General features: G+C 56.4%; 2 protein-coding genes across 3 annotated transcripts; both read right to left on the bottom strand.

Annotated features, from left to right (window-relative positions):
* Window positions 1–292: 292 nt before the first annotated feature.
* Window positions 293–3,637, bottom strand: ANKRD23 (ankyrin repeat domain 23). The gene is given in 6 exon segments (XM_067703948.1): window positions 293–652; window positions 1,806–1,871; window positions 1,873–1,935; window positions 2,137–2,240; window positions 2,338–2,390; window positions 3,450–3,637. Coding segments are annotated over 6 exon segments (699 nt in total). The 3' UTR covers window positions 293–427.
* A 2,068-nt stretch (window positions 3,638–5,705) lies between these two features.
* On the bottom strand, window positions 5,706–11,254 carry ANKRD39 (ankyrin repeat domain 39). 2 transcript variants are annotated; one of them, XM_067704258.1, is made up of 4 exons: window positions 11,076–11,244; window positions 9,919–10,022; window positions 9,379–9,582; window positions 5,706–6,934 (listed from the first exon to the last, which is right to left on the bottom strand). In XM_067704258.1, the coding sequence occupies exons 1-4, from the start codon at window positions 11,173–11,175 to the stop codon at window positions 6,791–6,793; spliced, it is 552 nt and encodes a 183-aa protein (XP_067560359.1). In that variant the 5' UTR covers window positions 11,176–11,244; the 3' UTR covers window positions 5,706–6,790. The 2 variants fall into 2 exon arrangements, with proteins under 2 accessions (XP_067560359.1, XP_067560360.1); XM_067704259.1 differs by lacking the exon at window positions 5,706–6,934 and adding an exon at window positions 7,216–8,370 and having other exon boundaries at window positions 11,076–11,254.
* Between the last annotated feature and the right edge of the window lie 52 nt (window positions 11,255–11,306).

The raw sequence follows: 11,306 nt of genomic DNA, 5'->3' as shown, positions 1-11,306 counted from the left end.
GGCACTGACCCGGGCACCCCGGTTAAGCAGCTGTTTGAGGATGTCCAGGTGCCCTCCGCGGCAGGCCCAGAACACAGGGGTCCTGTCCGGCTGCAAAACAAAAGCACCAAAGTAACCCTGACCTGCAGAGATGCCAGGCGGGGGGTCTGCCGTGGGGATGGCCCTTCCCTGGTTCTCACCAAGTCCTGAGCGTCCACGGTGGCACCCGCCTCCAGCAGCTTGTTCACGAGCTGGCTGTGACCCTTCGGACAGGCCCAGTGCCAGGCCGTGCGGTGGAGCTGGCGTGCTGCGGACGGGAGTTAGCTGCAGGGAGCGCAGCCACCCCCAGAGGTCCCACCCGCAACCCCATTCCCACAGCTGGTGCCCTGAACAGAGCTGCTTACTCCCCCGTCGTGTGAAGGGCCTCTCCCTCCAGACTCAGGAGGCATCATGGGACCCATGCCCCATAAAACAGAAAAGCCCTGCAGTTTCCTAGGCTCTGACTGGACCACGCTGAAGGCCGCATGCCTGCACCCACCCTCGCTACCTTGTCGTGGGCACTGGGGTCCCCTCCATCTGTCAGGTACTTGTCAGTCAGGGCCTCCTGGTTCTCAGCAGCTGCCTGCAGGAATGTCTCCAGGTCCACGGGCTCCAGCTGGGCCAGGGGCTGTGGCTGGATAAGTTCAAGGACGAGATCCACTCACTCCCCACACTAGGCCTCTGGGACACGGCCTCACCAGTCTAGCCAAGTGGTTCCAAATAGCTGGCGGAGGACCAGCGCACTGTTGGCTTATACAAACAGTAGATTTAAACACTTGCCCCCAGGACCTCCCTGATGGCGCAGTGGTTAAGAACCCGCCTGCTAATGCAGGGGACATGGGTTCGAGCCCTGGTCCGGTAAGATCCCACATGCCGTCGAGCAACTACCTGTGCGCCACAACTACTGAGCCTGCGCTCTAGAGCCCGCGAGCCACAACTACTGAGCCCACGTGCCACAACTACTGAAGCCTGTGCACCTAGAGCCCGTGCTCCGCAACAAGAGAAGCCACCGCAATGAGAAGCCCGCGCATGGCAATGAAGAGTAGCCCCCGCTCGCCGCAACTAAAGAAAGCCAGCACGCGGCAATGAAGACTTAACGCAGCCAAAAATACATTAATTATAAAACAACAACAACAAAAAAACTTGCCCCCAGAAGATTCTGACTGAATAGGTATGGGGCGGGGTTACGGATTGACTTGTGTTCCGCCCCCCTGCACAGGTTCATATTGTTGTAGTCCTCACCCCAGTACCTCAGTACATGACCTTATTTGGAAATGGGGTCATTGTAGCTGTAATCGGTTAAGATGCCGTCATACTGGAGTAGGGTGGGCCCTGGTACAATACGAGTGGTGTCCTTATTGAGAAGGGACAGACCTTTGGACACAGGCACGCAGGCAAGGAGAAGGCCACGTGAGCTCAGAGGCAGAGATCGGGGCGATGAGGCCACAAGCCAAGGAACACCACCAACCCCAGAAGCTGGGGAGAGGTGTGGACGGATCCGCCCCCAGAGCCTCAGAAGAAATCAACCCTGCCTGCCGACTCCTTGATCTTGGACTTCCAGCCTCTGAAACGACCATAAATAGCTGTTGTTTAAGCCCCCAGTTTGGGGTACTTGGTTCCGGCAGCAGCTGTGGAAAACGCCAGGGGCGGAGGGCCCCCTGGTGCGGGCTGTGCAGCTGTGCGGCGGCAGTGTCACTCCTCCCCAGGCCTCCCACAGGGACGGGGGGCTCCTGCTCAGGCACTCCAGCCCTGGTGTGGCACTCCCACGCACCCACCTTCCCGCTCACCTTGACCTCAGGCTCGGGTGCCCTGGCGGGGACTCTGCGTTTCAGTCGCTTTTCTCTCTTGTCTTCAAACCAACGTTTCCAGGTCAGCCAGGCTCTCCAAGTTAGCTCTGGGACTGCTGAATCTTTCATGCTGGGGCAGAAAGCAGGCAGAAACAGGACCACGCCAGCCATTGGCTGCTGGCCACGGCAACCCTGGGGCAGCTCTTGGTGGTTCTAACCCTCGTCTTCCCAGCCGCAGGAGAAGCGCCGCGCCCAGGCTGTCAGACCCTGAGCCCCGGGCTCACAGCCCCCCTGCTCCACCTGCCCGTGCCCCCTGCCCCCCGCCACTCACTCTCCTCTCCTCGTCCAGTTCCTGCCTCTCCCGGGCCTCGGCCTCCAGGATCAGACACTCCGTGTCCACGTCCCAATTCGTTCCTTTCGACTCTCTCCACTTACCTATAGGAACAGAAAAAAAAATCAGAAAAATTAGGAGGAGCCCTTATAGAAAACACAACTGTGCCAGACAGGGGAGTCCTGCCAGGAGCTGACGTACAGAGAAGAGCGATCTGGATGTGGATCTGAGAGCTGGCCTGACCCCTCTCAAAGCTCCATGGCAGAGCGAGCCCCGCTGGCTCCCTGACCCCCGTGCTTGTCGCTGGCTCTCACCACCTGCAGCAGCGCCCGAGGCCCGGGGGCTGACTGCTGCTCACTCTGTCCTGTCAGCAGGAACCCTGCGGCCTGGGCCTGACGCCGCATCTATTTACGCTGCTGGGCTGTGTCCAGGTGAGCTCAGGGCCTCCCTCGTGGGTTGTTGTCCTTACATTCCTACCCGATCACACCACACTGCCACCTGACCCCAAGCCCGGGGGGACAGAGGAGATGCCTCCCGGATAAAATTCTGAATTCCTACGTTCAAATTTTGGCTCTTCATGAAGCTATGTTTCTTCATAATAAAATGGGGTAAAACTAGCACTTACCTCTTGGAGCTATAAAAATGAAATGACTACCAGTGCTGTGCTTAGGGCAGAACCCACCAAACAATGGTCCATTCTTTTCTTCCTCCCCTGGCCCCCAGCCCCGTGATTCAGCGCTAGGGAGCCCTAAGGAATAAGCACGTTGAGGGGAGAGAAAAGGCTGGAATGATACGATGGCAGAGCCTAGGGCTTCTAGCCATGTAGAACTACATTCCATTCCCTTCTAAAGCAAACTCAGGCAGCCTAACACTTCCTGGGCCCTGCAACCCGCCTCCCAGCAGCGGCTGTCCTGGGCTGCGGCCAGCAGGGCCCTGGCCCGCAGTGGGGCTTGTGGGGCAAAGTGACACCCTGGGCCTCGCTACCCTCCATGCCCCATCCCTCACAACAGACGTCCCAGAGTGTCACTGGTGTGCCTGCTTCTCTCGCTGCCCAGGGAACTCGAGCGCCCTCCTCCTTGTCCCCAGCCAAGGCAGCCAGACCCTCCAGACCATTTCCCCAGCAAAGACCATCAACGCAACTGAGCTCAGCCAGCACCCAGCCACACTTGTGTCTTCCGGGGTGACCTGCCGCTTCCCGTTCCTCTTTGGCCAACACAGTCCAGGGCAAAACCCACTACACTCAAGGATTTTCTCGTCTACCATCGCCAGACGCCTTTCTCACCGTGTCTCTCTCTTGCTCCTTGGCCCCTCACCACCTCACACGAGAACTAGGCAGACAGGCCGGAAAAGTACTACAGGTTTCTACTCCCAAAACCTCCTCAGGCACCAGAAAGGAGCTGCCTGGCCTCCGCGTTCTGCTGAGACGGTCTGGGGGTGCCCAGACCACTGCCCGGCCTCCGCTGCACGTCCTCACCAACTGCTGGATGCTGACGAAGTCCATGGCCCCTCCCCTGCTCGTCACGCCCCCAGTGAGAAGAGCCGAGCAGCTCAGCCCTTTTATAGGAGAGCTGTCGGGGGCCGGGGGGCGGGGGCAGGGCAGAGGCTCGGGCCCCCGCCAGGCAACTCCGTGGCTCCGTAACACCCACCAAAGTACCGGTGTGAGCACACAGCCCACTGCGGGCGCGGGAGAAAGAGCTGTTTTGAGCTGAGTCAGTTGCATCCTCAGACACCCCCCATCCTGCACCTGTGCCATCCCCCCCGCACCTACTCAGAAGTGATTCAACCAATAAACACACATCCTGGGCGCTGGGCCACCAGCCCAGGTTCCGGAGGAAACGGCTCCCATTCTCCTAAGTGCAGATGCCCTGGAGAAAAAGAAGTGAGCCGCCACGTTGCTGTAGGTCTGGCTGCCTGAGACCCTGGGAGACGCGGCCCAACTGCCGCGGCAAAAAGACTCCTAGAGAGGACCCCTAAAGCACGGACGCAAGGGGCCGACCTCTGCCTCGAGACGCTTCCCGGCTGCTACAGGAGGAGACCGAGGGACTTCCCAACCCCCGGCCAGTTGCCAGGCCGCCTGGGCTGCTCTTGGTGGTGGTTTCCTTCCCCAGACACCCACCCTGCTCCCTCACCACTGTGACGGTCAAGGTCGACGATTAAGCTAGGCCACCATCAGGAGCCAAGCCCAGCCCGTCATCAGCCCCTCATGCCTCTTGAAGAGCCTCCCACGGCCGACACGCACGTCCCCCACCAGGGACCTGGTGGTGGACCTGGGCACGGAGACGCCCTTCGCCAGGAAGGTGGGGTTTAGATCCGCTGCAGGTCCAAGTACGAACGTTAACCACTAATCCAGTTGCAAAGCAATCAGTCTGCAGCTACCAAAGCCAAACTTCCTAATTCTCCCTCAGACACCAAGCACGACTTCCACCCAGCTGTGCCTTGAATTCTGCCTTGACCTTTGAAGGGCAATCTGATTGCTCGTGTCACTCGGATCCTGGAGTCTTACTCACTAGCTCTCAGATTTCCTGGAGCAACATGAGCAGGGATGACCAGGACGAGCCAGCGCGAGGGAGAACCGTGGATCCAGGGCGGCCCAGGGCCCCACCACAGCTGGCTTCTTGGTGACTGCTTCCAAGCCCAGCGGCCACGGCTCACGGGCCCAGCCGCTCCGCGGCACGCGGGACCCTCCCGGACCGGGGCACGAACCCACATCCCCTGCATCGGCAGGTGGACCCTCAACCACTGAGCCACCGGGGAAGCCCGAGCCCCGAGCTTTTGAGAGAAACCCCATCCTTATGCTCCAGGGTGTTTCTGTCAAAGGTGATTCTTGCCGGTGGTCCTGAGGAGGGAAACGGTTACCTGGAGGAGAGTGAGGGGAAACCGACGAGAACAAGCAGGACTTCAGCTCTGGACTCCACTGCCTGCCACACAGACTCCTCTCCTCCAACGTTCGAGGGCGGGGGCACCGACAGGCTGCATCAGAAATTCTCAGCAGAAGACTTCCTGGTATTCACATGAAACTAATTGGTAGTAACTTAATACTGGTATAACTTATCAAAGAAAAAACGTACTCCTGGTAAAAACTCCAAACATAGCAAATGAAGCTCAGGACACCCTTGGTTAAGTACTCTTGCCGTGGAGCCCGGGGAAGCCATGGGTACAGTTTAACACACAGCTTCCTCACGCTCCTCCTGTGTGTTGTGTGTACGCACCTACATGTTTCTCCATACTTTACGTCATCACGACTCAGCACTCTCCACATTAGCATACGCTGCACTCAAAGTGCTAGAACCTCGCCGTCCCCCTGCTGCAAACACCTAGGTTATCTCTGCATTTTTTTTTTTTTTTTTTACGTTACACCCCATGCTCCAATCCAAATTTTTGAAAATGCCTCTGTAAATAAACATCTTTGGGGACTTCCCTGGCGGTCCAGTGGTTAGGACTCAGCGCTTCCACTGCAGGGGGCATGGGTTCGATCCTTGGTCGGGGAACGAAGATCCCGCAAACCGCTCAGTGAGGCAAAAAAAAAAAAAAAACCCAAAAGCAAACATCTTTGTGCACACAGATGAATATTTCTCTAGGGACCTACAGAGAAATCAATGTATTGGCCCCGTTCAATTAAATTTTAATAGATATTGCCAAACTGCCGTCCACACCGGCGGTAACCAATTTCCATGAACAGATAAAAACAAACACAGTTAAGACAAGGAACAGCATCAAAGAGAAAAGAAAAAAGAGATATAATTATGTACATATATACATAACAAAGGATCAATATCCAGCATACAGAACTAACTCCTATGAATCGAAAAAGAGAACAATTTTAGATGGACAAAGGGTACGGACAGGAAGGTCACAGAAGACAGGCGTTCAACCTCACCAGCAATTAGCGATGCAACCGAACAGCAGCACTGTGTAGTCTATCAGACGGTTGAAATGAATGAAATTACTATAAACACAAGTGCTGGTCAGGTTCTGGAGAGGTGGGAGCTCCCATACACTGCCCACACGGTGCCGGGCACCCTCCCCAGCACTCCCCAGATATTCACTCGTCTCACCCCCATGTGGACTCCGAGGCAGCCCCACTGTAGTCACTCCCACCTTAAGAGATGAGGACGCAGGGGACTTCCCTGGCGGTCCAGTGGTTAAGACTGTGCTTCCACTGCAGGGGGCACGGGTTTGATCCCTGGTCAGGGGAATTAAGATCCTGCGTGCCGCGAGGCAAAAAAAGAAAATGAGGACGCCGGACAGATGGGTAAAGTGACTTGTACCAAGGTCACTTGGCTAGAAAGCAGCTGTTCATTTGTCACATATTCCACAGTTTCTTCTCATGCTTACATACTTTTGTATCTTCAGATTTGGGTCTTTGCTCGAAATTTATTCTTGTGCGTGGGATGAGGTAAGGATATAACTTTATTTTTTCCAAACGGAGAGATGTTTCCACATGAACTAATTTAGAATACGGTCACCTGTCCAGGCTGGAGTACTGGCAGCCCCACCAAGTCGCCACCCTTGCTTCCCCAGTGGCCAGAATGGGGCTCTTCCAGGGTCCTCCAGCCTCAGGATCCCACCCTGCGGCTCAGGCGCTGACCGAGGCGGGGGCTTGGAGGGCTAGTCCGTGTACCCCACACGCAGCCCGTGACAGGAGCGGGGAGACTCAGCTGGCCAGCAGGTCCCGCAGGTCGCTGTTGCAGGGCAGCAGGTCACAGGCGAGTCGTGCCTTCCGGTCCCGGATGGCCTTCAGGGCTGGGCTGTGTTGCAAGAGGAGGGAGCAAATGTCCACGTGACCCTTCTCGGCGGCCTGTGGGGAGAGAGGCCCGGATCAAAAGCCGTACCCCACTGGGCCCTGTTCTTTCTTGCTCCACTTCTGGGGCCCTTTTAGTCCGAGAAAAGGTCTCATGGAAATGGAGGCGCTGGCCGTATGAGCCGGTTTCCCCTAACCCCTGCCAAACTGCAGTGACGTGCTGCAGGGTGGCGGGGCACCCTGTTGCCACTTGGGCAGTCAGCTTCAGCTTTTCTTCCTTGTGTCCTCTGCTCAGTGGCCATGCTTCTTTGCCCAGGCCTGCACATTAAGAACAAGAACAGAACCTTGGATCTCTAAGCACCTTTACAAACATTCAGATTGTCTATAGGGTGCTGGGTGCCGTGGGCACAAGACACATCAGACACGGCCCCTGCCCTCTGGGAACTTTCAGATGAGCGGAGAGAAACAGGCCCAGTACCCAGCTTTCTCCTCGTCCCCTCGGAGATCAACGATCCCAATCTGGATGTCAATTTCTAACCTACATCCTCCAAAAGAGAAGTGTTAAGTGATTTACATAGATTATCTTACTTAACTTTTATAATAACCATCAGAGGTAGGAAGTATCATTATTTCCACTTTATAGACGAAAAAACTGAGGCTTATAAAAGTTGAGTAACTCGCCCTAGGTCACAGAGCTAATGCGGCAGCATGGGGAATTCTAAGCCAGGTCTGTCTGACCTCAAAGTCTGAACTCTCAATAGCTATGTTGTATCACTATATTCCCTACTCCTCCCAAGAGACAAAGGGCTACGGGGGCTCCTGAAAGGTATCAAAGTTAATGTTAGTACCAAACACCATCTCAAATTCGAATCTAAATCTTTATTCAGCATAAATATTATCTTGATGAGTACAGACCTGGGATTCCCTATTTTACTCCTTCAACTCAGGCAATAGCGTGTTGTGAGCAGTTGTAAGATGAATTCCAAATAATTTCTGGTAAAAGGAAGTGCCAATGTTTGCAGAAGGAAGCAAGGGAGGGAGGCAAGTAAGCTGGAAGGAAGGGACGATTCACATTCCTCACACACATGCATTCCCTCAATTTCTCGAGAATGCCGCAAGTGCGGGTGACACCAGCTAGGTCCATCCATGGCAGTGTCCTGCCTATCAACACCCATCATGTGAGCCGTGGCAGTGAAACACTCAAGCCAACACCAGTTTAGACCACTGAGAAACGAGCAACCCGCCTTTCCAACCAGCAAGGGTCTCAAAACGAAACAACCCCCAGCTGCTCACTCAGCACCTGAGCTCAGTGCTGAGGCCACGGCAGGAAACAGGACCAATCCCAGCTGCCTCCAGTGAGACGGAGCTCACACAGGGAATTTCAAGGGGGAGAAGAGTCAGAAGTGGAGCACAGAGTGCTTCCGGGCAACCAGGTGCAAGAGCTGTCCTCCTCTGAGGAAACGGGAAGGCTCTCTGAGGGCGCGACGTAGAAGCTGCAAGCCAGAAGGAAGGACAGACGCTAGTCAGAGGGAAAAGGGTGATGTGAGGCATCCGGATGGGGAGAGATGTGCTCTATGGCCTGCAAGTGATAGAGAAGCAGGTTCAAGAAACTGAAGACGACTAGCGGGGCAAGGGCAAGCTGGCAGGTAGGCAGGGGCTGACCCCAGAGGGCCTGTACAGCAGCGTAAGGACTTGGTAAAAGCAAGCCTCCGAAGGACTCGAAGGCGTGGCGTGGTCAGAAGTGCTTTTTAAACCATCACTCTGGGAGAAGATCAGTGGGGCTAAGGGAGGAACAGGTTTGCACACATAGGCCGTAAGTATGTGTCAACTGCGTCTCAAAGATGCACGAGAAATCGGTAAAAGCGGATGCCTTAAGGGAGGGAAGGGAAGACTAAGGGACCAGGGGTGGGGGGCGGGGGGGGGGGGAGGCGGGGCGGGGAGGGAAACTTGTGTCCACGGTAGACATTCTGTACTCAAACCGTTCACAGCGGGTAGGTGTTTCTAGTCAGAAAACATTTAATTAAATGATCACTCCGATCACAGCGTGGAAAGCAGACTAGAGGGATAGGCAAGAGTGGGTGCAAGTTTCAGAAAACTCCGTGGAAAAGCATTGAGGACACATCATTAAGGGGAAGAAAAAGAAAATGACGCCATACGTTTAGTTCTAATTTATGTGCGCAGGAGACATGCTGGAAAATTATACGTTAATCCTAAAGTGACGAGAGGTGAGCACCGAGGTTACAAACGATTTCAATTTTCTACTTTATGCTTTTCCGTTTTCCCCATGTTTTCTACAGTGAACGCATTATAACTTTTACTTTTTTATTTTTGGCCACGCCTTGCGGGATCTTAGTTCCCCGACCAGCGATTGAACCTGGGCCCACAGCAGTGAAAGCGCGGAGTCCTAACCACTGGACGGCCAGGGAAGTCCCATATTATAACTTTTCTAATGAGAGAAGACAGGTTCTTGCAACCTGTGAAACTTCCAAGAGGGGACCCACCTTGTGCAGACTGGTCATGCCGTCGTCGTCCACCAGCCTGGGATTGGAGCCGTGCGACAGCAGGAGCCGGGCGATGTCCGTGTGCCCACAGTAGCTGGCCCGGTGCAGAGCGGTGGCTCCCCCGTGGGTCTGGGCATCACACTTGGCCCCGCTCTCCAGCAGGAACTGGCACACGGCATAGTGCCCGTTGCGGCTGGCATAGTGCTGTGGGGAACAGAGCCGGGGTCAGGGGGCAGAACCGCGGCGGGGGGTGCCCCCTCCAGCACCTGGGTGACCAGGGTGAGCCTTCATTCCTAGCTTCAGTTGCCGCCACTGTAAACTGGGGATGATAACCATTCCTACCTCGCAGAATCCTTAAGAGAACGAAGTTAAATAACTAATGCAAAGCACTTATGCTAATTAAAAAAACCCAGGTTCACGTGATGCTTAAACAGAAACCCTGCTGGGAGAGGAGGAAGGGTGGGAGAAGAGAAAATGCAAACATCATCCCCTCCCCACCCCCAGAGAGCAGGAAGCCGGTGAGGCTCATCCCCAGCTCACCAGAGCCGTGTAGCCGGCGGAGTCGGGCTGGCTGGGGTCCGCTGCCTTCTGAATTAAATACTTCACTCGGCCCAGGTCCCCGTTCAGGGCTGCAGACCAGATTCCTGCAGAAGGACAACCCGAGCACTGAATAACACTGAATGACTGGGGGCTTCCAGCGCTCCCTTTGCCTCCTGACCTCTTGTTTTCTCATCTATAAAATGGAAATTCATGGGTTCAACAAATATTAACACGAGCACCTCCTCTGTGTCAAGGACTGTGCTGGGTGCTGGCGACATCGCTGGGAGCAAGACAGACAAGGGGCTTGTCTAACCAGGACAGGAGACTGGGCAGACACAGTCACCCTTCTTCCCACTGCAAACACACGAGTGTTGGATAAAGTACTGTTTAAGATGTTTGAATATACAGTCACAGTCAAAAGGAAGAACAGGACATTGCCAGGTGCCAGCGCAAAGTGAAAACCACAGCCAAAGTTGTGAACAGTCACCCCATCTGCGGAATCCCGAGAGTCCTCAGAACCGTCCCACAACTCAGGGGGCTTTGGCTGGAACGCCTGAGCGAGCAGCGTCTGGAGCAAAGTCGGCCGTGCGCACGGTGAGAAACCAGACAGAGCCAGGCTCTGTGCACAGAGCCGCGGGTGGCGAGTGCAGCAGCAAGGATAGTCTGGGTCAAAAGAGTTACCCCGCTGAGCCCACAGGTAGGGATGACATCGCCTGCCTCGAGGCCATCTCTGTCGTATCTCACGCCTGCAGTGCCCACACGCAGCCCCCCTGGTCTGAAGCTCCATCCTCTCGGGGTGGGTGCAATACCCTGGCTGCAGGCTCTGCTGCTCAGGAGCAGACCCGGGAGCAGGGCTGGGTGTCCTAGGGTCGCACCAGGTGAGGAGCCGGGCCCAGCCGCACCACTGGGGAAAGTTCCTGAAACCAAAGCCTGTTTCCCGACCTGCACGCGAGCCGGTGTTTCTAATGCCGAGCTCCCGCCGGGTCCCTGGCGGGCTCTCACTACGCGGGAGCGGTGAGCCCACCGCCCGCCAACGCTCCGACTAGGTCCCCAGGCTGCCTCCCCCTCGGGGCCCCGGTTTTCGGCCACCTCCTCTGCCCTGGGGGCCTGGGGACGCCGGAAGGCGCCGGGCCGGTAGGGCCGCGCACCCGCCTCACCCCTCTCGAAGTCCATCTCGTCCAGCGTCTGCTGCACGCCGGGAGCCGCGCTGGGCCGGGAACAGCAAGGGCCTTCGGCGCAGGGCCGCGGCACCGCCATGTCACCCTCCGCGCCCTCCCACCCGCTGGCGGGCGCGGCCGCGGGTAAGGTCACGGGCACGGGCGCCGGCGCGGCCACGGCGAGCGGGGTGGGCGGGGCGGGCGCAGCGCTGCCCACCCGCCTGGCCTGAC

The sequence above is a fragment of the Pseudorca crassidens genome, chromosome 14, assembly GCF_039906515.1.
Source record: "Pseudorca crassidens isolate mPseCra1 chromosome 14, mPseCra1.hap1, whole genome shotgun sequence".
NCBI lineage: Eukaryota > Metazoa > Chordata > Mammalia > Artiodactyla > Delphinidae > Pseudorca > Pseudorca crassidens.
Note: the sequence above shows the minus strand (reverse complement) of the source record. Positions and strands in the feature narration are given on the sequence as shown.